Source organism: Oncorhynchus tshawytscha, linkage group LG01 (genome assembly GCF_018296145.1).
Source record: "Oncorhynchus tshawytscha isolate Ot180627B linkage group LG01, Otsh_v2.0, whole genome shotgun sequence".
In the NCBI taxonomy this organism is placed as follows: Eukaryota; Metazoa; Chordata; class Actinopteri; order Salmoniformes; family Salmonidae; genus Oncorhynchus; species Oncorhynchus tshawytscha.
In genome coordinates this window covers 35,041,037-35,067,433 of record NC_056429.1, presented here as the reverse complement: position 1 = coordinate 35,067,433, position 26,397 = coordinate 35,041,037, and the positions used below count along the sequence as shown (strand labels likewise).

At 41.6% G+C, this 26,397-nt stretch overlaps 1 protein-coding gene across 7 annotated transcripts in view; it reads right to left on the bottom strand.

Moving 5' to 3' along the window:
- Window positions 1-26,397, bottom strand: part of LOC112249956 (lysine-specific demethylase 4A-like) — a 55,531-nt gene that overhangs the window by 9,662 nt on the left and 19,472 nt on the right. For 5 of the 7 annotated variants that reach the window (XM_024419718.2, XM_024419726.2, XM_042320750.1 and 2 more), the window contains 6 exons: window positions 25,129-25,379; window positions 14,337-14,494; window positions 9,465-9,877; window positions 9,185-9,281; window positions 8,656-8,837; window positions 1,986-2,211 (listed from right to left, as the gene is read on the bottom strand). In XM_024419718.2, the coding sequence (XP_024275486.1) occupies window positions 1,986-2,211; window positions 8,656-8,837; window positions 9,185-9,281; window positions 9,465-9,877; window positions 14,337-14,494; window positions 25,129-25,379 (1,327 nt within the window). Of the gene's footprint in view, window positions 1-1,985; window positions 2,212-8,655; window positions 8,838-9,184; window positions 9,282-9,464; window positions 9,878-14,336; window positions 14,495-23,096; window positions 23,161-25,128; window positions 25,380-26,397 lie in introns of those variants that run through there. The other 2 variants (XR_002953463.2, XM_024419764.2) reach the window with 2 other exon arrangements.

The following is a 26,397-nucleotide window of genomic DNA, read 5'->3' as shown; positions in this document are numbered from 1 at the left end:
GACGTTTACTCCGAGCATGGGCTGACCAGCTGGCAAGTGTCTTCACTGACATTTTCAACATATCCCTGACGCGCTCTGTAATACCAACTTGTTTCAAGCAGACCACCATAGTCCCCTTGCCCAATAATGCCAAGGTAACCTGAATAAATTACTATTTCCCCGTAACACACGTCCATAGCCATGAAATGCTTTGAAAGGCTGGTCATGGCTCACATCAATACCATCATCCCAGACACCCAAGACCCACTCCAATTTGCTCCTGCCCCAACAGATACAGAGATGAGGCAATTTCTATTGCACTCCACCCTGCCCTCACTGGACAAAAGGAATACATATAAGAATGCTGTTCCTTGAGTATAGCTCAGCATTCAACACCATAGCCCCCTCCAAGCGTATCACCAAGCACAGGACCCTGGGACAGAACAACTCTCTCTGGATGCTGGACTCCCTGACAGGCCGCTGCCAGGCGCTACGGATAAGCAACAACACATTCGCCACGCAGACAATCAACGCGGGGGTCCCACAGGGGTGTGTGCTGAGTCCCCTCCTGTAATCCCCGTTCACCTACGACTGCGTGGTCTCACACAATGGTGGTAGTACTTATCACCGACAACGATGATGCAGCCTATAGGGAGGAGTTTAGAGACCTGGAAGTATGGTGCCAGGACAACAACCTCTCCCTCAAAGTCAGCAAGACAAAAGAGCTGATCGTGGACTAGAGGAAAGGGAGGGGTGAGCACGGCCCCATCCACATCGATGGGACTGTAGTGGAGCAGGTTGAGAGCTTCAAGTTCCTCCGTGTCCACATCACTAAGGAATTAACATGGTCCACATACACCCACACAGTTGTAAAGAGTGTATGACAGGGCTTACTCCCCATCCAGGAGGCTGAAAAGATTTGGCATGGACCCTCAGACCCTCAAAGTTCTAAAGTTGCACCATTGAGAACATATTGACTGGCTGCATCACCACTTGGTACGGCAACTGCAAGGCGCTACACAGGGGGGTTGAGTATGGCATTGTCAAAGACTCTAGCCACCAAAGCCATAGACTGTTCAATCTATTTCCTGCACCTCAAGCGGTACCAGTACACCAAGTCTGGAACCAACAGGACCCTGAAGCTTCTACCCTCAAGCCATGAGACTGGTAAAAAGCTCATCAAATGGCTAGCCATTCTACCTACGTTGATCCTTTTTTGCAATGACTATGCACACACTGGACTCTACCCACACACACACAAAGCACATCCACACATGCATACTGACACACACACCGCTAATGTCTTATCTATCCTGTTGCCTAGTCACTTTACCTACTTACATGTTCATAGCTACCTCGTACCCCTGAAAATCAACTCAGTTCTGGTACTCCCTGTATATAGCCATGTTATTTTTACTCATTGTTATGCACTGCATTTATTCCTCGTGTCACTATTTCAAATTGTTGGAAAAGGACCCGACAGTAAGCATTTCACTGTTAGTCACGAAGTATGTGACTAATGAAATGTGATTAGATTTGACAAGCTTAGGTCCAAAATAAGCCCATAGAAATGCACTGGCCTAATTTTAGAAACCTCTCGCAGTGCCTCTTCTTTTCTGGTGTATATCAAATGTGTCAGGCCTGAAACAGCCTGTAGTTAACTCCTCCAAATCAAGTCTGTCCAAACAACTTGCTAGAGTAGAGTATAGCTGTTAACCCTGGTATTACAGTTAAGGGTACAGTACAGCCTATGATCTCTCCAACTGTAGGTGTAGGTAAACCTGTTGACCAGAAGCTTTCTGAAGGCAAGTTAATACCCTACGTACACAACGCAGTTGCACACCTCTGCATAGTTTTGCTACGCAACAGCTATTTTGCATTGCTACTTGTAGTTCATCCATGCATACGTACGTAGTGTATAAACAAGGTTTGAGGGTCTGCAAAAACAATGAGAGTACATTATGTTGCGAGTACTGACTGGTGTGTAGTTAGTAAGTAGTACTGACTGGTGTGTATGCGGACACTGCAGTGGGAGCAGCTGATGAGCAGGCTGGTGCCGTCTGGCTCCAGGTGAGGGGTGGTGGGCGCCAGGGCTCCAAGCGCCTGCTCCTCAGCACCCTCCTCTGGCTCAGTGGTGGTAGTGAAACACATCTCAGCGATCAGAGGCTTAGTCCTCAGTCTGCCTCCAGGCAACACCACTGGAGTGTCCTTACAGTCATCAGCACACTCCGTCTGGAGATTTAAAAAATAATCATATTTAGCACCACTTGGGAGGACAATGGAGGATCATTTAAAAAAACATTTTTACAGTTGTTGTTTTTTAAATGGTTTTTTTGGTTTTTAATCGCTTTGGTGTAATTTTCACAGCTCTTAGTACTAAACTCAAAACATCATCAAAAAGGCAGTCGTTTCAAAACTAACCACATTTTCAATTGACTAAGTACAACACAAAATCAGTCCATTTTTCACCAAATTTAAATCAGTGTCATCTAGAAATACATATTTTGCATTGCAATACATGTTCATATAAAGTAATTGCCTGTCACAATGCACTGCTCACATTACTTTTGATATGATTCTCTTCTGCAAAAACACATTTCACTTACTGAATCCAACTGTTAATTGATGACCACTTAAATGTTTGGTAAACCTATAGAATTTACATGTAAACTGGTTTGTCTACTACAGATTGAGAACTACATCATGAAAATGTACATTGTAAAGTAGAAACATAAAAAGTATGATTTACACTACCGGTCAGAAGTTTTAGAACACCTCATTAAAGGGTTTTTCTTTAGTTTGACTACTATCTACATTGTAGAATAATAGTGAAGACATAAAAACTATGAAAAAACACATATGGAATCATGTAGCAACCAAAAAAAAAAAAGGTGTTCTTATATTAAGCCAATCTTAATATATTTGAGATTCTTCAAATAGACACATTTTTCCTTGAAGACAGCTTTGCACACTTTTGGAATTTTCTCAACCAGCTTCATGAGGTAGTCACCTGGAATGCATTTCAATTAACAGGTGTGCATTCATTATAGTTCATTTGAGGAATTTCTTTCCTTCTTAATGCGTTTGAGCCAATCAGATGTTTTGTGACTAGGTAGGGGGTATACAGAAGATAGCACTATTTTGTAAAAGACCAAGTCCATATTTAAATGGCAATAACAGCTCAAATAAGCAAAGAGAAATGACAGACCATTACTTTAAGGCATGAATATCAGTCAATTTGGAAATTTCAAAAAGTTTCCATAACTTTTGAAAGTTTCTTCAAGGGTAGTCGCAAAAACCCTCAAGAGCTATGATAAAACTGGCTATCATGAGGACCGCCACAGGAACGGAAGACCCAGAGTTACCTCTGCTGCAGATGACACGTTCATTAGATTTACCAATCTCAGAAATTGCAGCCCAGATAAATGCTTCAGAGTTCCATCCCATTTGGTTTGGGCTTAGTGGGACTATAATTTGTTTTTCAACAGGACAATGACCAAACACACTTCCAGGCTGTGTAACGGCTATTTGACCAAGAAGGAGAGTGATGGAGTGCTGCATCAGTTTACCTGGCCTCCACAATCCCCTGACCTCAACCAAATTGAGATGGTTTGGGATGAGTTGGACCGCAGAGTAAAGGAAAAGCAGCCAACAAGTGCTCAGCATATGTGGGAACTCCTTCAAGACTGTTGGAAAAGCATTCCGGGTGAAGCTGGTTGAGACTGCCAAGAGTGTGCAAAGCTGTCATCAAGACAAAGGCTGGCTATTTGAAGAATATAGAATATTGAAAATATTTTATATTTGAATTTGTTTATCACTTTTTTGGTTACTACTTGATTACATACGTGTTATTTCATAGTTTTGATGTCTTCACTATTATTGTACAATGTAGAAAATAGTACAAATAAATAAAACCCCTTGAACGAGGTGTTCTAAAACTTTTGACCGGTAGTGTATACTCGAATTAACTACAATGATGACTTAAGAATTTAAAGTTAATTGGCCACGTACAGGTTAAAGCAGGTACAGTGAAATTCTTGAAATGCTCCTAGCGCCTACAGTGCAGTAATTTAATATAGTGGAGTATTTGCATATGATCTCAGTGATCATTGTCCCATAGTCTGTATAACATGCTGACCAGACCACGAGCGTCACAAAATAAATGTAGAAATCCATGTTATTCAATTATTGCACCCACACTGTTCACGCGCGCCAACAAGCGTCTGCGATGCCAAGGGCTAAAATAGAACTCCTTTCTACTTCTGACGCAGATGGCGCTGAAAGTCCTGCCTCTCCCATCTCATTGGTTTGTAGAAGCAGGTACCCACGTGCCATCTCCTCATTGGTTATACCCACGTGGGTGATTGAAAGACGAACTGTTTTGCCGGTTGTCGTGGTAATACTATGAAAGTTTGGATGCCAATCACCATATAAGTTCAAAGATGAAAAAGCCTGGAAGGAGGAGAGATGACTACAAACGATTCGGTTGGCCATTTTATGTGTGAATTAATTGTCGGAGTAGAGGACCTTGTGCTTTTCAGGTAAAATAACAACTCAATGTTTATATCCTGAACAAATTACCTAGCAACAGCAAGCTAGCTAAATAGGACAAATTAACTAGCTAAATTGCCATATATGTTTAATGCTTTTCGACCTGTCCCCAAATTAATGTCATTGGTTCAGAGTTTGTTTTGATATTTTAACCTGTGTGTCGTGATCTCGTTTGGTGTTGGGGGATAAAATACAATTATGCACGTGTCGGACGCGCGCAGACGGTTTGGGTTCCATGTTAGAGATACGAAACAGCAAAATACAAATTCATGTTTAATTAAGATAACATTTCAAAATGTTTCTGCTAAGGGTTTTTACATGACATATTCTACTCTGTCTCCTGTATTCCTGACCAAGTGTTGGCTTTAGAAAATCCCTCCTCCATATTTGTTCTCCTGGCAGATAAACACACCCCTATTAAACAATTAAGAGTCAAAAGATACAGTGCATTCATAAAGTATTCAGACCCCTTGACTTTTCCCACATTTTGTTACGTTACAGCTTTATTCTGAAATTGATTAAATTGTTGTTCCTCAATCTACACACAATACCCCATAATGACAAAGCAAAAACAGGTTTAGAAATGTTTGCTATTGTATAAAAACAAATCAACTACCTGAAATCATATTTAAATATGTATTCAGATACCTTACTCAGTACTTTGTTCAAGGACCTTTGGCAGATATTAGAGCCTCGAACCCATGCCAAATCTTTTCAGTCTCCTGAGGGGGAAAAGGTCTTCAGAACTGTCTTGGTGTATTTGGACCATGATAATTTGTTGGCGATGTGGACAGCAAGGAACTTGAAACTCTCGACCCGCTCCACTACCATCGCGTTAATGTTAATTGGGGCATGTTGGGCCCGGCTTTTACTGTAGTAGACGATCAGCTCCTTTGTCTTGCTAACATTGAGGGAGAGGTTATTGTTCTGGCACCACACTACCAGGTCTCTGAACCCTCCTCCTTATAGGCAGTCTCATCATTGTCGGTGATCACATTGAGAGAGAGGTTTTTGTCCTGGCACCACACTGCCAGGTCTCTGACCTCCTCCTTATAGGTGGTCTCATCATTGTCGTGGGTGAACAGGGAGTACAGGAGGGGACTAAGCACACACCCCTGAGGGGCACCAGTGTTGAGGATCAGCATAGCATTGTTGGCTACCCTTACCACCTGGGGGCAGCCCGTCAGGAAGTCCAGGATCTAGTTGCAGAGTTTAGTGTTTAGTCCCAGGGTCCTTAGCTTGAACGATGAGATGTCGTCAATGAACAGCATTCACACATAAGTGTTATTTTTGTTCAGGTGGGAAAGGGCAGTGTGGAGTGTGATTGAGATTGCATCATCTGTGGATCTGTTGCAAATTGGAGTGGGGCTAGAGTATCCGGGGGGATGCTGTTGATGTGAGCCATGACCAGCCTTTCAAAGCGCTTCATGGTGATGGGTTTGGATATCTGAACTTTAACTACTATTAAATCATTAGTTATAATAGAGACCTGAGGGGTGTCATAATGAAGCTTGGGAGTAGCAAATCAGTTCAGAACAAATTCTTATTTTCAATGACGGCCTAGGAACAGCGTGTTAAAACCTGTTAAGCATGTTGAGTCCCAATTGGGAACCAGCCCTCCCACCGTCAGCTGGAATGTGGCACATGGAACGCAAAAAATATTCTTAAAAATATTTAACCTCCACACATTAACAAGTCCAATAGCTCAAATGAAAGATAAACAACTTGTTTATCTAGCCAGCAAGTCAGATTTCTAAAATGTTTTACGGCGAAAACATAGCACATATTTATGTCAAACCACCACCGAAGACACACCGAAGACCAAGCTAATTTCCATAGCCAAATTCCACAAAATATGCAATCACCAAACGCAGGATTAAAAGAAAAATAATTGCACTAACCTTTTGAAATCTTCATCAGATGACAGTAATATAACATGTTACACAGTACATTTTTTTTTTTCAATAATATGCTATATATATCCATAAATCTGTTTACAATGACGGCATGTTCAAAAAAATGCTACTCAAATGTCCGGAGAAATGACGATAGCTCCGCCATATGCCGTCAGCTAACATGGAATACACAACATAAACTTAGACTAAATATGCATGTTCTACATATGTATAGAAAGATACACTTCTTCTAAATGCAATCGCTGTGTTACTTTTATTTTTAACGTTACAGATTTCGTTCACTAGGCTATAATATGAGTCGGCGCTCAGGAATTAGCATTTTGGCTCCTCTACTTCGGAGTCCACAGAAACCCATAATAAACACATAAATATTCCCTTACCTTTGCTGTTCTTCCATCAGTAGACCTGGAAGGGTTTATACTTACCAAAAACAGCTTTAGTTTGGAAGTCTGTGTCTTTCGGTGATCAAACACGACACATTTCGGTTGAAATGCAGCCAAAATTCAAGTGGGTGCGCACCAAAACGTCGAAATTACATATTATATGTCGACTAAACTTGTAAAACTATGTTCAGAACACAGCATTAGCATGTTATCTAGCTTCACAGCAATTCTCAGGACGAAGAGAAACACACGAGTCGTTTAATCAATCTTGGAACAAAGACAGAGCGCGCATGAGAGTAGCCTGTTTTCTCGCGTGACCGCAAGGTTTCGGCCGCCAAAACCCTCGTGAGCGCGCGATTCTCGCAATGAGAAGCCCCATTGAAAGCAGACATCGCGCTGAAGAGATAGGAACTGTTCCCAGGACTGTAAGTGCTTGGGAAGGGTGGGGGCGATGACGTCAAAGTTGGGCCAACTTTTATGATGACAAGAGAGAGTTTGGGAGAATGAGTGCCCTGAGAGTTCTGCTTTACATAGAGACATAATTTAAACGGTTTTAGAAGCTTTAGAATGTTTTCTATTCAATAATAATTTTTATATGCATATATTAGCAATTTTTGACAGATTTCTTTTCTGTTTACTATGGGCACCCAATCACCCCAAAGGGGGCAGCAATCAGCCCTATCCTTAAGAGGTTTTAACTACCTTGATCAGGAGAACAGTGGGTTAACAACAGATTTTTACCTTGTCAGCTTTGGGATTCGATCTTGCAACCTTTTGGTTACAAGTCCACTAGGCTACCTGCCACCCCAACAATTAAAGGCCATTTTAAGATGTGCAGTTTTGTCACAGAACACAATGCCACAGATGTCTCAAGTTGAGGGAGAGAGCAATTGGCACGCTGACTGTAGGAATGTCCACCAGAACTGTTGCCAGAGAAATGTTAATTTCTCTCCCATAAACTGCCTCCAACATTGTTTCAAATAGGTTTGACCTACTGCCAAATTGCCTCACAACCACAGATCATGTGTGACCACACCAGCCCAGGACCTCCACATCCAGCTTCTTCACCAGTGAGATCATCTGATTGGCTGCCCTCCCAGGCCCAGCCATGGCTGCACCCCCTGGTAAGTTATGTGAAATCCATAGATTAGAGTCTATTTAATTAGCTTCAGTTGACTGATTTCCTTATATGAACTGCAACTCAGTAAAATCTTTAAAAGTTGTATGTTGCGTTTTATATATTTGTTCAGTATATTTCACAGTAAACATATTTTGGATCAATGGTTGTGTGGCGAGAGAAGTTTACAGTCAAAATAAATGTGAAACTAAAGGTTCTGAATGTAAGACTGGCTGCGTTACAAGCTTCACCATTTGAGTTTTGTGACAGAGTTTAGAAAATTCACCACATACTATACTTGTGAAAATAGTACCAAAGCGATTAATAAAAAGGGTATAATTCAAAAAGTAAAGTTTGCGTATGCTTTCATCTGTGCACTCAGTATGGCCATGGAGAGAGACGCAGCAATAGAGCTAAATTCAGACTAGGCATAGAAAACATGAAATACCAAATTCACTGTTCAAGAGTACTGAGTGGGGTATACTACAATACAACTACTTTTCTCCTAACGCTAAGCGAAGAAAATAAATCACCTAATAAGAGCTTTACTCTCGTTAAGAATTTACTTTAGGAATCCCTTTGAGACTAATGACTGACAGGGTACAAGCTTTAGCTTCCAAAATCCCCTGTTTAAGTGTCTGAGTGCTGAGTGTCTCCTCCTCTCCTGCTGTTGAGCACTCTCCTCTACTCTCCTTTCCTCCCTCCTCACCCGCTGGTAGGTCTGGAACAATGAGCACACGGAGCAGTATGGGACCTGGAGGCCCATGCGACGGTTGTACTCCTTCTCTCTCTTCAGGCTGGGGGGTCTGTTCTGCCACAGATGGACAAAGGGCTTGGCCCACAACTCTCCCTCTAACCCATCCTCTTCTACTGGGGGCTGCTCTGGCAGCTCTAAAAACAACAAAACAAAGATTGTCTAGCGTTAGCACAAGCCATATCCAAAGCGACTTACAGAAGTGTCGATATTGACAGTGGCCCATGAAGGAAATCAAATCCACAATGCTATATGCTCTAATCCCCTGAGTTATTGGAACCACAGACAGTTCTAAAAACACACACAGACAAACTACTATCATCTCATCGAGTATGCAAACATCGATATGAGTGAATGATGCTCTTTTCTATTCAATGCCAGAACATGCCTGACACTGCTTTCCTTAGGTCTTATCCAATATTTAGGAAAAGGAAGCCTAACTTGGGCTAAACTATGTGAATGAAGAAGTAATATTTGTATTCACCCTCGTCACTCATGCTGTCCTTCATCAGAGGGTGATGGCGAGGCAGCTTCCCCAGTTTGCTTTGCACACCTTCATCCTCCGCTACCTCTTCTGCCCCCTGGTGGAATAAAAGGGGTTAACAACAGAATCATTATAGCGCTGATTCATTGAACATGTACAGTATATAGCTGACCTCAGAAAAATCATCATAAAGCCAATCCTACAGACAGAGGTTAAGTGACGTGTTATGTTTGGACACTACTCCTCTTCTCCTGCGTCTCTGCTCCTCCACCCCTCTCACCTTGCTGTCGTCCTGTTCCTCTGCTTCACTGTCACTACTATTGCTCCTCATGTCCTCCTTGCTCTCTCCCTCGCTGTAGTCTCCTTTGGCGTAGCTGTGGACGTGCAGCACGTCTGTCGGGCTCAGGGTCCTCTGGAAGAGTCGGTGAGCAGGGCTAGGGCTGTTGGCTGGTACTGGATGCTTCACATCCTCACTGGGGCCGGCCTTCTCTGAGCTCTGGGAGGAGGGGCCTGGTACTGCTGGTTGGGTTGACTGACTGTTAGTCTGTGGCTGAGACTTAATTAGAGTGGATTTAATAGAGTTATTGGCTTTCATCTGAAGTGCTAGCTTTCGGCTGGCGTTTGTGTTTCGGTTGGTCTGTGCGTTGGGTGGTAGCTTTGTTAGCTCATTTTTAACGTCCTCCGGCTTCGGCTCTGAAATAAAAAACAAACAACATGAAAAGCTGGAGGCACAAGGCAATATCTAACTCAGTGGTTCTCAACTGGTTTTTGCCTCGGGATACAAATTAAAATCAGGTTGTCTGTTGAGACCCAATATTCGCAGCCAAAATACAATCTGGAACACTATTTGTAAAGCTACAATGATAGCAAATGTGGCAATTATGAAAAGGGAACAACATTACCACCTCTATTTGTCAATAATACATATTTGCCCACATTCTTGATGAAGAATGTTAATAAACTCACTGTCTTGAGACCACAAAATCAACCATAATAGTGCCTCTTATAGCTCTATATTGAAAATACTATGACTGATTTTTTTTAAATAAATTCAGCAATAAAATGTTTTAAATTTTAAGTTCATTATCACTTCTACACACTTTCTACCTGGTTTACGTTGTTTAATTAAGAATCCGCCCCCTTTTTTCAATTTTCGCCTAAAATGACATACCCAAATCTAACAGCCTGTAGCTCAGGCCCTGAAGCAAGGATATGCATGGAAAATAACACAATATCGATCTGGTAAAAGAAATAATAGAAAAAAATACCATCATCTTTGAAATGCAAGAGAAAGGCCATAATGTATTATTCTAGCCCAGGTGCAATTTAGATTTTGGCCACTGGACTGCAGCAGTGTATGTGCAAAGTTTTAGACTGATCCAATGAACCCATTGCATTTCTGTTCAAAATGTTGTTTCAAGACTGCCCCAAATGTGCCTAATTTGTTTATTAAAACTTCAGGATAGGGGGCAGCATTTTCACTTTTGGATAAATAGCGTGCCCAATTTCAACTTCCTGCTACTCATCCCCAGAATATAAGATATGCATATTATTAGTAGATTTTGATAGAAATCATTCTGAAGTTTCTAAAACAGTTTGAATCATGTCTGTGAGTATAACAGAACTTATGTAGCAGGCAAAACCCAGATGACAAATCATTCAGATTTTTTTTGTTTTTGAGGTCACTGTCTATTCAATGAGTTTTCATTGGGAAACTAGATTTCTAAGGGACTTGTTTGCAGTTCCTACCGCTGGATGTCACCAGTCTTTAGAAATTGGTTGAGGTTATTCCTTTGTGTAATGAAGAAGTATGGCCATCTTGAATGAGTGTCATTTGAAGTCTACTTTTTGAGAGAGGAGCATGACTTGAAAAGTAGCGTGAGTTTGTTGTCTTACTGTATTGATTGTCCCGTATTCAATTTGATCGATTATTAACGTTTAAAAATACCTAAAGTTGTATTACAAAAGTAGTTTGAAATGTTTTGGCAAAGTTTACAGGTAACTTTTGAGATATTTTGTAGTGACGTTGCGCAAGTTGGAAGCTGTGTTTTTCTGGATCAAACGCGCCAAATAGACATTTTGGATATATAATCGACGGAATTAATCGAACAAAAGGACCATTTGTGATGTTTTTGGGACATATTGGAGTGCCAACAAAATAAGCTTTTCAAAGGTAAGGCATGATTTATATTTATTTCTGTGTTTTGTGTAGCGCCTGCAGGGTTTAAATATGCTTTCTCTCTTTGTTTACTGTTGTGCTATCATCAGATAATAGCATCTTATTCTTTCACCGAAAAGCATTTTTGAAATCTGACACGTTGGCTGGATTCACAACGAGTGTAGCTTTAATTTGGTATCTCACGTGTGATTTAATGAAAGTTTGATTTTATAGTATTTTATTTGAATTTGGCGCTCTACATGGCTATTGGCCAAGAGGGACGCAAGCGTCCCCCCTATCCCAGGGAGGTTAATAACTTTTCATGTTCAAAATTGTGCACTCTACTAAAACAATAGCACGGTATTATTGCACTGTAAATTGGACAGTTCAGTTAGATTAACAATAATTTAAGCTTTCTGCAAATATCAGATATGTCTATGTCCTGGGGAACATTTTTGTTACTTACAACCTCATGCTAATCGCATTAGCCTACGTTAGCTCAACCGTCGCGTGTACGGGACACCGATCCCAAATAAGTTTGAATTAAGTTCAAATTGGACTATTTATTGAATGTTTTTATTTAGACACCTGAGAACCATTCAAAACCTCCCATGACCCAAATTGGGGTTGCGACCCACCAGTTGAGAATCGCTAGTCTAAATTATCTCCCTCAAGTCAATCTGCAGTAGACTAGTGTCAGACCCTGTTTAATTGTTTGGTAGCATAGTCAAAGATTAACTGAGGTACCTTACCTTTGTACCTCAGTCCATATACAGTATTTATGTATAGATTGAATCTGGTGGGTAATTATTTTATTTATTTTTTTTCAGTGAAGAACAAATTCTTATTTACAATGATGGCCTACTGGGGAACAGCCTTGTTCAGGGGCAGAAAGTAATTTTACCTTGTCAGCTCGAGGATTCGATCCAGAAACTTTTCGGTTACCGGCCCAAAGCTCTAACCACTAGGCTACCTGCTGCCCCTTAAGGGACAAAATGAAACTGTGGTTCTGGTGTTATACTTTGTATTTCATGTTCTTGAGAAGCTTCCTATGAACACAATTGATCTTATTTTATGAGATATCTTATTTTAAAGTGATCTGAAAAGTTCAAAAAGGTCAGACAGGTCAACATTAATCTCTAGTCAATAAGGCACCAAATCACATGTCTGGCTTCTTAAATTCAACACTTTTTTGTCCAATAACTCAAGATAGGTTGGCCATACTGTTCTGGGAAAAAAATATATACTGCTATGCAAATGATGCATTTAATACGCAAATGTAGCATTACAGAATACAACATTCCAGTAATTTAAGCCCAATCATTTAAAGTAGGGTGGTCATATTATGAACAAATCTTAATGCTTTATGAAAAACAGAGAGACTAACAATCAATGAAATTAGAATACAACTTCGAATACTACTTTATGCAAATATAATACATAATATGCTAATTAGTCTGTTCATTTAAAGTAATGCAGTCATATTGTTTTATGCAGAACTAGGAGTTCACACAGAGGAATAGGGTACAGCCCACACACACACATTTTCACACAAACACACAGGGGGAATAGATCATCATGAACAAAAAAAACAAGGTTACTATTTACCAATTAGTAACTGTTAGGCTGTATACTGTACACTGAATATACAAAACATTATGAACATCTGCTCCTTCCATGGCTGACTGACCAGGTGAAAGATATGAATCCTTATCACTTGTTAAATCCACTTCAAAATCAGTGTAGATGACACTCAACAGTTTCCAGTGTGTATCAAGAATGGTCCACCATCCAAAGGAAATCCAGCCAACATGTCAACTGTGGGAAGCATTGAAGTCAACATAGGCCAGCATCCCTGTGGAATGCTTTCGACGCCTTGTAGAGTCCATGCCCCAACGAGTTGAGGCTGTTCTGAGGGCAAAAGGGTGGGGGTGCAACTCAATATTAGGAAGGTGTTCATAATGTTTGTTATACTCAGTGTACAATCCCAGTTATGTTGTATTCAGTAGGCCAACTGATTAGACCTAGTGCGCCAAATAATACGCCCAACCCTGTGCTACCTGCATCCCCACACACACACACACACACACACCCACACACACACACACACACACACACACACACACACACACTTCTCACTAAGTCTGAACCGTAACTCAGAAGGCTACTAGTCTAATAACATAGCTTAATTCTAAAAAGGTAGGCCTACATCGGAGTTGGGTTACATTGTAAAGTTATTTTTGGTGTTGAGAATAAACTGCACCGTTTCCAGGAAATAATTATCCTAGGCTCAGAAAAGACAGACAGTGAGCTGCCTGCTAGCCAGCTGCACACAAAGATGGGACACATTTGAAATTTGATCGATTGTAGGACTGCAGCCCAAAAATTGTCGTTTTAAAATCATCAATCACAACAAAAAATAAAAATCACTGTTGGCACAATACAGCATCGCAACCTCTCACCTGGCTCGTTGCCTTAGCGAACAGCGTCAGGCACTCCCAAACAGCTAGCAAGCATGGAAATGGGAGTGACGAATTTGGACCAATTCCTGACAACTCATACAAAAACGTAGCTACGAAGCTTAACTATGTAACCTGCTATGCTATTTTTTTTTTTATCAACGAGAACATCTGAATGAAACAAAGGAAAAACGTTCAACCTTATTTTTCAATACTTTACAATACTTGTTGGCAATACAATATCACATCGATCTTACTCTGGTAGAGTGAGGAATACCATTCGCAAAGAGCCAATATGAACACACTGGATTTCAGAAGGGCTGTCCCACAGAGTTAAATGTTCTAAGCACAGCATGTGCTTTAAATTTGGGCTCATATCACGTAAATATCACAACATACATATTTGATTTCCATACTCATGTTTTAAAATAATTTATGTATTTTGATGCCCACATTGACATTAAGAGAAAATTTGATTTTTTTGGGGGTATTTTTTTTGTATAATTCTTGCATAGTGTCCACCTAACTGAGGTACCTTTGTGTGCTGGGGTGTGTCCTCCACTCCACTTATCCAGCTTGACTTTCTTTTGCGCTACCTCTCCTTCCTCCTTAGCTTGTTCAGTGTCTTCATCCTCCTTTGCCTCCACAACTGCTTCCCGTTGGCGCTTTTTCCCAACCTTTAGCTTCAGGTTGCTGTAGCACAGGACAGAGAGGGGAACTGTCAATGTTTTTTTTTGTTTTATATATGTCTCTTTTGAGACACTAGCTCAAAGTGGTGAACAAAGAATGAATAAATTATTTTATTTGATCATTTAAAAAAAGGGGGCAATCGGCAGTAGAAACAACAAAAAGCATTGGGGAAATGAAACAAATTCATAGACAGAGCTTTGGATGCAAGGACTGACCATCCATGATATCACAAGTATAGTTTAAAAATCAGGAATTTAACCTTTTCTTGCCCAGGAAACACCCCCAGTGTAATCAACATTTTCAAATGGATTTAGTAGAAATTCTTTCATTATTTTGACCCCCCACATTATAATCCAAGATGCTGGTAACTAACCCAAGATACACCCCTGGTGTGGTTTCCAGTGGGAGCAAATGAAGCATAGTGGGTGGAACAAGCAAGGATGTGGAATAGGGGGCGTTCTAGCATGTATTTGCTGCACATGCAAAGTATGCACAGTAGATACAAGACACTAGTTATTGCACACTACTCCGAAGTGTGCAATAACTAAATTCGGCCCTTCTAAACACTGCAATTTTTAGAAAAGGGTCAAGTCCACAAAACGTAGTGCCCTCTGTTTGTAACGGATTCTAGTTTTGGGTACAGAAAACTGTATCGAGTTCGACTATTTCAACAATGAGAACATTTGCATAAAGTCGGCCAAGTTTCATCTACCGCCATCTTCACCCATTTCTCGCCACTGGTCATCCTCTCATGGTGGTTGGAAGTTCTAAACGGATGCTTCAGATACAGTGCCTTCAGAAAGCAATCAGACCCCTGGACGTTTTCCACATTTTGTTAGATTACAGCCTTATTCAAAAATGTATTATAGTTTTTTCCCCTCATCAATCTACACACAATACCCCATAATAACAAAGCAAAATATTTTTAAATAAATGTTCGCTAATTATTTAAAATTAAAAGACTGAAATATTACATTTACATAAGTATTCAGACCCTTTACTCAGAACTTTGTTGAAGCACCTTTGGCAGCGAATAGCCTTGACTCTTCTTGGGTGTGACGCATAAGCTTGGCACACCAGTATTTTGGGAGTTTCTCCCATTCTTTTCTGCAGATCCTCGCAAGATCTGTCAGGTTGGATGGAGAGTGTAGCTGCACAGCTATTTTTAGGTCTCTCCAGAGATGTTCGATCAGGTTTAAGTCCGGGATGTGGTTCAGCCAAAAGGACATTCAGAGACTTGTCCCAAAGCCACTCTTGTGTTGTCTTGGCTGTGTGCTTGGGGTCGTTGTCCTTTTGGAAGGTGAACCTTCGCCCCAGTCTGAGGTCCTGAGAACTCTGGAGCATGTTTTCATTGTTGGATTCGGGCTAAACTTTGAACATTGACATATTAAAAGACATGATCGATCAGATGCATAGTATATAAAGGAGTGAGATCTGTAGAAAAACAGAGTGGCTGTGGAATGTGCTGCGTGGACGGGAGAGAGTCAAAGGAGTGCGATAGGTGATACGAGAGGAAATCTGTGGATTAGGCGAAGGAGGGGTTGAGGTCAGGTCAGATCCCCTGAAGGGAGAAATAATGGTTTTCGTATCCTGTTACCCTCTTCCTGTCAAACCATAAGATGAAAGGATTTGAGAAAAGGAGTAGTGTCACACACTTGTGATGGTGAGAAAATGTTTTTGTCTAAATACAGCTTTCGACGAAGCTGTGAGAAGAATTAAAACTTGGTCAAGCTTCTCTAGTGTTAGTTACTTACTCTGAAAAATAAGAACCTAACATCATCAAGGATCTGTCTATACAGTGACTTGTGAAAGTATTCACCCCCTTTGGCATTTTTCCTACTTTGTTGCCTTACAACCTGGAATTAAAATGGATTTTTGGGGGGTTCGTATCATTGATTTACAAAACATGCCTACCACTTTGAAGACGCAAAATATTTATTATTATTATATTGTGAAACAAACAAGACAAAAACAGAACACTTGAGTGTGCCTAACTATTCACCCCCCAAAGTCAATACTTTGTAGAGTCACCTTTTGCAGCAATTACAGCTGCAAGGCTCTTGTGTTATGTCTCTATAAGCTTGGCACATCTAGCTACTGGGATTTTTTCCCATTCTTCAAGGCAAAACTGCTCCAGCTCCTTCAAGTTGGATGGGTTACACTGGTGTAAAACAATCTTTAAGTCATACCACAGATTCTCGGTTTGAGGTATGGGCTTTGACTAGGCCATTCCAAGACATTTAAATGTTTCCCCTTAATAAACCACTCAAGTGTTGCTTTAGCATTATGCTTAGGGTCATTGTCCTGCTGGAAGGTGAACCTCCGGTCCCAGTCTCAAATCTCTGGAAGACAAACAGGTTTCCCTCAAGAATATCCCTGTATTTAGCGCCATCCATCATTCCTTCAATTCTGACCAGTTTCCCAGTCCCTGCCGATGAAAAACATCACCACAGCATGATGCTGCCACCACCATGCTTCACTGGGGATGGTGTTCTCAGGCTGTTGGGTTTGCGCCAGACATTTTCTTCGATGGCCAAAAGGCTCCATTTTTGGCTCATATGACCAGAGTACCTTCTTCGATTTGTTTGGGGGAGTCTCCCACATGCCTTTTGGTGAACAACAAACATGTTTGCTTATTTTTTTTCATTAAGCAATGGCTTTTTTTCTAGCCACTCTTCCATAAATCACAGCTCTGTGCAGTGTACGGCTTAAAGTGGTCCCTGAGACAGATATTCCAATCTCCGCTGTGGAGCTTTGCAGCTCCTTCACGGTTATCTTTGGTCTCTTTGTTGCCTCTCTGATTAATTCCCTCCTTGCCTGGTCTGTGAGTTTTGGTGGACGGCCCTCTCTTGGCAGGTTTGTTGTGGTGCCATATTCTTTACATTTTGTAATAATGGATTTAATGGTGCTCCGTGGGATGTTCAAAGTTTCTGATCTTTTTTTAGAACCCAACCCTGATCTGTACTTCTCCACAACTTTGTTCTTGACCTGTTTGGAGAGCTCCTTGGTCTTCATGGTGCCGCTTGATAAGTCGTGCCCCTTGCTTAGTGGTGTTGCAGACTCTGGGCCCTTTCAGAACAGGTGTATATATACACTGCTCAAAAAATAAAGGGAACACTAAAATAACACATCCTAGATCTGAATGAATGAAATATTCTTGCCTGTATGACCTCCCTACAACGCCTGCGCATGCTCCTGATGAGGTGGTGGATGGTCTCCTGAGGGATCTCCTCCCAGACCTGGACTAAAGCATCCACCAACTCCTGGACAGTCTGTGGTGCAACGTGGCATTGGTGGATGGAGCGAGACATGATGTCCCAGATGTGCTCAATTGGATTCAGGTCTGAGGAATGGGCGGGCCAGTCCACAGCATCAATGCCTTCCTCTTGCAGGAACTGCTGACACACTCCAGCCACATGAGGTCTAGCATTGTCTTGCATTAGGAGGAACCCAGGGCCAACCGCACCAGCATATGATCTCACAAGGGGTCTGAGGATCTCATCTCGGTACCTAATGGCAGTCAGGCTACCTCTGGCGAGCACATGGAGGGCTGTGCGGCCCCCCCAAAGAAATGTCACCCCACACCATGACTGACCCACCGCCAAACTGGTCATGCTGGAGGATGTTGCAGGCAGCAGAATGTTCTCCACGGCGTCTCCAGACTCTGTCACATGTGCTCAGTGTGAACCTGCTTTCATCTGTGAAGAGCACAGGGCGCCAGTGGCGAATTTGCCAATCTTGGTGTTCTCTGGCAAATGCCAAACGTCCTGCACGGTGTTGGGCTGTAAGCACAATCCCCACCTGTGGACGTCGGGCCCTCATACCACCCTCATGGAGTCTGTTTCTGACCGTTTGAGCAGACACATGCACATTTGTGGCCTGGTGGAGGTCATTTTGCAGGGCTCTGGCAGTGCTCCTCCTGCTCCTCCTTGCACAAAGGCGGAGGTAGCGGTCCTGCTGCTGGGTTGTTGCCCTCCTACGGCCTCCTCCACGTCTCCTGATGTACTGGCCTGTCTCCTGGTAGCGCCTCCATGCTCTGGACACTACGCTGACAGACACAGCAAACCTTCTTGCTACAGCTCGCGTTGATGTGCCGCACTACCTGAGCCACTTGTGTGGGTTGTAGACTCCGCCTCATGCTACCACTATAGTGAAAGCACCGCCAGCATTCAAGTGACCAAAACATCAGCCAGGAAGCATAGGACCTGAGAAGTGGCTTGTGGTCACCATCTGCAGAACCACTCCTTTATTGGGGGTGTCTTGCTAATTGCCTATAATTTCCACCTGTTGTCTATTCCATTTGTACAACAGCATGTGAAATGTATTGTCAATCAGTGTTGCTTCCTAAGTGGACAGTTTGATTTCACAGAAGTATGATTGATTTGGAGTTACATTGTGTTGTTTAAGTGTTCCCTTTATTTTTTTGAGCAGTGTACTATACTGACATCATGTGACACTTAAATAAAGTCAACCTGTGTGCAATCTAACTAATTATGTAACTTCTGGAGGTAATTGGTTGCACCATATCTTATTTAGAGGCTTCACAGCAAAGGGGGTGAATACATATTTAGACTTGTTTTCGTGCTGCTGTGCGTTTTGTTTCTAACCTTACTTTGCTACCTGCCAACTTCCCAGTTTTTACTTTTTAATTACCATTTATATTTTTAGTTTTCCCCACCTCGCTCGACTTTTTCACTCTGGACACTATCTGGACGTGTTTCGTCAGGACCTCCACCAGCCGAAGCTAAGTAGTAACATTAACATGATGCCTTCTAATTGCAGTCGCTGTACTCATAACATACAGGAGAACGATCGCCTTACAGCGAGGATAGCTGTGCTGCTAGCCTAGCTTCAGACTCAATCGTTAGGCAAGGTTAATTTAAGTGTAGGAAAGAATGAAATTGTCTGTGCCACCAGTAAGTACAGATAGTAGTATAAATCCCCTCGCACAGTCCCTGCAGCCAGACAACTTTCTCATGGCTTCTGGAAGGAAATGCTGTAGGATTGCTCAACCGGTGTCACTCATTCAGCCGAAAGAAACCTTCAACCGGTTCTCCTCATTAAGCAGCGAGTCGGAGTCAGAGGCCGAGCCTTCTCTGGTCTCTACTCCCATTATGAGGTCTGAGACGCTGAAGCCTCCCACCATTAGCTCTGACAAATTGAAAACACTAGTCATTGGCGACTCCATTACCCGCAGTATTAGACTTAAAACTAATCATCCTTGGAAGCCTGTGTTTCAGACATAAGGAAGTGGATGGCTGCAAATGTTCTACTTTTAAACTCAGAACAAAACAAAGATGCTTGTTATAGGTCCCAAGAAACAAAGATCTTCTGTTGAATCTGACAATTAATCTTGGTTATACTGTCATCTCAAATAAAACTGAAGGACCTTGGTATTACTCTGGACCCTGATCTCTTTTTTTAACAAACATATAAAGACTGTTTCAAGGACAGGTTTTTTCCATCTACGTAACATTGCAAAAATCTGAAACTTTGTCCAAAAATTATGCAGAAAAATTAATCCATGCTTTTGTCACTTCTAGGTTAGACGACTGCAATGCTCTACTTTCCGGCAACCCGGATGAAAACAACTAAACAAACTTCAGTTAGTGCTAAGCACGGCTGATAGAATCTTGACTAGAACCAAACAATTTTATCATATTACTCCAGTGCTAGCCTCTCTACACTGGCTTTCTGATAAGGCAAGGGCTGGTTTTACTGCTAACCTACAAAGCATTACATGGGCTTGCTCTTACCCATCTTTACAATTTGGTCCTGCCGTACATACCTACACGTACGCTACGGTCACAAGACGCAGGCCTCCTTACCGTCCTTAGAATTTCTAAGCAAACAACTGGAGGCAGGGCTTTCTCCTCTAGAGCTACATTTTTATGGAATGGTCTTCCTACACATGAGAGACGCAGACTCGGTCTCAACCTTTAAGTGTTTACTGAAGACTCATCTCTTCAGTAGGTCCTATGATTGTGTGTAGTTTGGCCCAGGAGTGTGAAGGTCGGCCTCGTCTCAGGACAGTAAGTTGGTGGTTGAAGATATCCCTCTAGTGGTGTGGGGGCTGTGGCAAAATGGGTGGGGTTATATGCTGCCTGTTTGGCCCTGTCCGGGGGTATTGTCGGGCGGGGTCACAGTGTCTCCTGACCCCTCATGTCTCAGCCTCCAGCATTTATGCTGCAGAAATTTACATGCCGGCGGGCTAGGGTCAGTCTGTTATATCTGGCGTATTTCTGCTGTCTTATCCAGTGTTCTGTGTGAATTTAAGTACACTCCCTCTCAGAGGCGGACCTGAGCTGTAGGACCATGCCTCAGGCCTACCTGGCCAGGCCTATCTGGCCTGACTCCTCGTTTCCCCAGTCCACCTGGCCGTGCTGCTGCTCCAGTTAACTGTTCTGCCTGAGGATATGGAACCATGACCTGTTCACTGGACGTGCTACCTGTCCCAGACCTGCTGTTTTCAACTCTCTAGAGACAGCAGGAGCAATAGACTCTGAATGATCAGCTATGAAAAGCCAACTGACATTTACTCCTGAGGTGCTGACCTGTTGCACCCTCTACAACCACTGTGATTATTATTATTTGACCCTGCCGGTCATCTATGAGCATTATAACAGAACATGGCCAAGATGTTCAAATCTCCACCCGGCACAGCCAGAAGAGGCCACCCCTCATAGCCTTGTTCCTCTCTAGGTTTTCTTCCTAGGTCCTGGCCTTTCTAGGGGGTTTTTCCTAGCCACCGTGCTTCTACACCTGCATTGCTTTCTGTTTTAGGCTGGGTTTCTGTACAGCACTTTGTGACATCAGCTTATGTAAGAAGGGCTTTATAAATACATTTGATTGATATGCACACACCACACACACAACTTTGTTTTTTATTACAAGTTTTTTTTTTTCATTTCACCAATTTGGACAATTTTATTTATGCCCATTACATGACATCCAAATAAAAATCCAGTTAAATTACAGGTTGTAATGCAACAAAATAGTAAAAACAGCAAGGGGGATGAATACTTTTGCAAGGCACTGTACTTTGCTCCGTTCATCTTTTCCTCAATCCTGACTAGTCTCCCAGTCTCTGCCACTGAAAAACATTACCATAGCATGATGCTGCCACCACCATGCTTCACCGTAGGGATGGTGCCAGGTTTCCTCCAGACGTGACGCTTGACATTAAGGCCAAAGAGTTCAATCTTGGTTTCATCAGAACAGAGAATCTTGTACCTCGATACAATCCTGTCTCAGAGTGCTACGGACAATTCCTTTCGACCTCATGGCTTGGTTTTCGCTCTGACATGCACTGTCAACTGTGGGACCTTCATAGACAGGTCTGTGTCTTTACAAATCATGTCCAATCAATTGACTTTACCGCACGTGTACTCTTGTTGTAGAAACATCAAGGATGATCTATGGAAACAGGATGCATCTGAGCTCAATCGAGTCTCATTGCGAAGAGTAAGAATACTTACGTAAATAAGACATTGCCGTTTTTATTTTAAAAAAACCTTTAGCTTTGTCATAATGGGGTATTGTGTGTAGACTGATGAGGACATTGTTTTATTTAATCTAGTTTAAAATCAGGCTGCAACGTAACAAAATGTAGAAAAAGTCAAGGCATCGGAATCTTTTCCAAAGGCACTGTATATACATCCGGCGAGACATCTGGCTCACTTCTACATTAATGTGGATGTTACCCTGATCACAGATAATCCTAAATGACTTGTGAATAATGACAGAAAAAGTTAGAGGGCCAAAAGGTCATACCCCCAACACATGCTAACCTCTCACCAGTACCAATAACAGGGGAGGTTAGCATGGAGCGTTGGTGATTAACACTGGCCAAATGAGGGTAGATTTTGTCATTGGTGGGTAAGAATGTATATTTCATCTGCCACATTGGCCACACACTATTTGGCAACAGTTTTATTTTTTATTATCCAATGCCCACCTGTCGAATTGACAAGGCAACTTAAGTATGACTTTGTCCTCGTGTTTCTTGGCCATTTAAATATTTTGTTCACATCCTATTTTGGTTTTCAATGTTAATTTGAGTTTGATGCAACATTCTGCTGCTAAGTGCCCGAGTTACCACTGAAACGGCCTGTCCCGGGCCAGCTGAACCGCTGTCTCATCTAATGATTGCTCCATGGTCAATCAAGCACACTCTCCAAAAACTGTATTCATTAACTTTTAGTCACAGTCTCTCCTAAATTTATTTGTGTGCTTCTACATTTCTACTTAGAAGCACATCATGTACTCCATGTAAAAAATGTTAGCGTAGAGCCCTGAACTATAATAATAAATAGTCCGTATCACTCAGCATTGTGGCAGGGAAGGAACTTTCTTGATGTTCATCTGTTTGTATTATTGGATCTATACCAAACAAAAATATAAAAGCAACATGCAACAATTTTACTAAGTTACAATTAATAAGGAAATCAGTCAATTGAAACAAATTAATTAGACCCTAATCTTGGGCGCCAGGCCCAGCCAGTCAGAATGAGTTTTTCCCCATAAAAGGGCTTTCTTACAGACATAAATACTCCTCAGTTTCATCAGCTGTCCAAGTGTCTGGTCTCAGACGATCCCGCACTTGAAGAAGCTGGCTTTGTTACACGTGGTCTGCGGTTGTGAGGCTGGTTGTATGTTCTGCTAAATTCCTGAAAACAACGTTGGAGGCGGCTTATGGTAACAAAATGAGTATCCAATGCTGTGGTGAGCATTCCAATTGCATGTGGCATTGTGTTGTGTGACAAAGCTGCACAATCTTAATGGCCTTTTGTACCCAGCACAAGGTGCACCTGTGTAATGATCATAATGTTTAATCAGCTTCTTGATATGCCACACCTGGCAGGTGGAAGGATTATCTTGCCAAAGGAAAAAATGCTCTCTGACAGGGATGTAAACAAATTTGTACATACAAAGTTTATTTCTGTCAAATTGTATGGAACATTTCTGGAATCTTTTCTCACATGATGAGTTTATATTTTTGTTCAGTGTAAATTGTCTTAACAGACGCAATTCACAAAAATAAAATTAAGTGACATACCCCTTTACTTATTAGTAATACATTTTTGAAACAATAGAAAGCATGCTCATCTGTTTGATTTTTGGGTGTAATTATGGAGGAGAAAAAAAATCTGAGTGGCTGGTACCTTTTTAAATATTTTTTTTTTTATCTACCTCCCACAGTGGCTGGTGGACCAAAAAAAATGATTCCCACCCTGTTAACATGTGTTATCTTTGACCATCTAACTTTCTCACTCATCATTATTCACAAATCATTCAGGATTATTCATAATTATTTTTTACAATAAAAGTGACTCCAAAATGAATGCATTATTTACCATTAATTTCTACTGGGAACAAAATGATCAAAACAACCGAATCGAACTGCCAATGCATTCAACAAGTGTGTAGGATCACAAGCTTGATATAGTCATTGCGTGCTAGGAATATGGGACCAAATACTAAACTTTTGACTACTTTATTTATAAGGATCTTTAGGTGCCAATAATTTTGACCCCTACCTTTAAGGGAAAAAAGTAATACTTGTATATAGTAATACTATATTTTCAAAGAAGCGTGGGTCATCCTTATTTGGACCGTATAGGTTAATAGGCCATATCGGTTTAAGGTCCAATAACATTTTAAATCATCCGTCGAGCTTAATCTGTTTGGACAATTTGTACATTTGGATCAAAATGACTTAATATTCACACCTTTTTGAATTTCTTTGCCCATGGAAAAAAAAAAATTCAACCCCCAGTCCTTTTTCCACACAACTTCACCTAAAATTGTTGAATGAGTTTCCTGTAAACAATAGAAATTATATTCCTTCTCTTTTAGCCAGGTAAATACTGATCGTCTTTTCTTATGTGCTAAGCCATTACAATTATGACTGGCTAATACTTATTTCACCACAATGAAATACAAGTTTCAAATCTCTATATATATCTATATCTATATATCTATATCTATATAAAAAACTCATCATTAAAAAGTACCATAGTGATTGAGTGTCCATATAGCTATACCATGATTTGTGCATTGCTACTAAGTAAACCTCTAATTGGTCCCCACTATTCCACCAGCTGAAACCCCTCCCCATCCCAGAGTTGGGTTGTCATCCCAGTGACTGGCGCATCCCCCCCCCAGATCCCATGGCCCCGAGAGACCAGGACCAATCCTTCGAAAAGAGCACACAGTACCACCCACAGAACAGAAGCAGATCAGCCGTCAAAAGCATTTCCATCACACTCACCTCGATTTGTATTATATAACTATTAAAAAATGATATTAAAAAAATCCTTCACTTTAATTTCCATAATTAACAATTAATATTTGTAATAAATTAGGTAGTTCATGCAAAGGATTGCTAACATTTACATTTTGGCAAGCAAATATTATTTTAGTGAACAATTATTGTGAATCATTCTATATTGTCCCTAACATCTTTACTCCCTAGCAAGTTATGGGACACACACACCCTTTCCCCCACAAACTGCAGATTTTATTTAATGCCAATTGTACTTTCGTTGGGCGCGGATATCAACTCTAGGGGTTTAAGCTATACCAGCTGGAAATGACAAACATGACAGGGTAAGTGAGAACAGTAAAGTACAGACCTAGTCTCCTCCTGTGCAGTGGTGCCTGGGGTGTCCTCCTCCTGGTCAGAGGCCTCGCTGAGGCTTGGACCCTCCTTCCCAGGCTCTCCTGTCTTCTCTCCCGTCAGGAACTCAGCAGCCTCTGGCGTGGGCTTGGAGTGGTCAATAGGAATGTTGTCTTTCCCTGCCTTCCATGCCTTGTAGCGATCTGGTTGGAACTTCCTCACAAACACATCCATGGAGATCTTCACCATGTCTTTACGGCACGAGCACTGGGAGAGATAGGACAGGGATTGGTCATGAGAATATCATACAATAAATGCCACTTACTAGACTCTTAGCCAAGGCAACTTACAGGAAGTTAGTGAATGCATGGATTTTTTTTTTTTATGTGATCCTTGCTAGAGTTAACTTCTCTAGGGTAGGGGGCAGCATTGGGAATTTTGGATGAAAAGAGTGCCCAAATTAAACTGCCTGCTACTCTGCCATAAAAGCTAGAATATGCATATAATTAGTAGATTTGTTTGAATGATGTGAGTATAATAGACCTCATATGGCAGGCAAAAACCTGAGAAAAAAATCTAACCAGGGAAAATCTGAGGTGTGTAGATTTTCGACCCTTGCCCTATCGAATACAGTGTCTATGGGGTCATGTTGCACTTTCTAAGGCTTCCACTAGATGTCAACAGTCTTTAGAAACTTGTTTGATGCTTCTACTGTGAAGTGGAGCCAAATGAGAGGGGAATGAGTCAGAGGTCTGCCAGCAGCCACGAGCGTTCACGTGAAAGCGACCTGCGTTCCATTGCATTTCTGAAGACAAAGGAATTCTCCGGTTGGAACATTATTGAATATTTATGTTAAAAACATCCTAAAGCCTGATTCTATACACCGTTTGACATGTTTCTACGGACTGTAACGGAACGTTTTTGCTAACAAAAGCAGATATTTGGACATAAATGATGAACATTATCGAACAAAATAAACATTTATTGTGGAACTGGGATTCCTGGGAGTGCATTCTGATGAAGATCAAAGGTAAGTGAATATTTATAACACTATTTCTGACTAATGTTGACTCCAACATGGCGAATGCGGTCTCTGCCTGGCCAGTTCCCCTCTTTCCACTGAGATTCTCTGCCTCTAACCGTATTACAGGGGCAGAGTCACTGGCTTACTGGTGCTCTTCCATGCCGTCCCTAGGAGGGGTGCGTCACTTGAGTGGGTTGAGTCACTGATGTGATCTTCCTGTCTAGGTTGGCGCCCCCCCCTTGGGTTGTGCGGTGGCGGAGA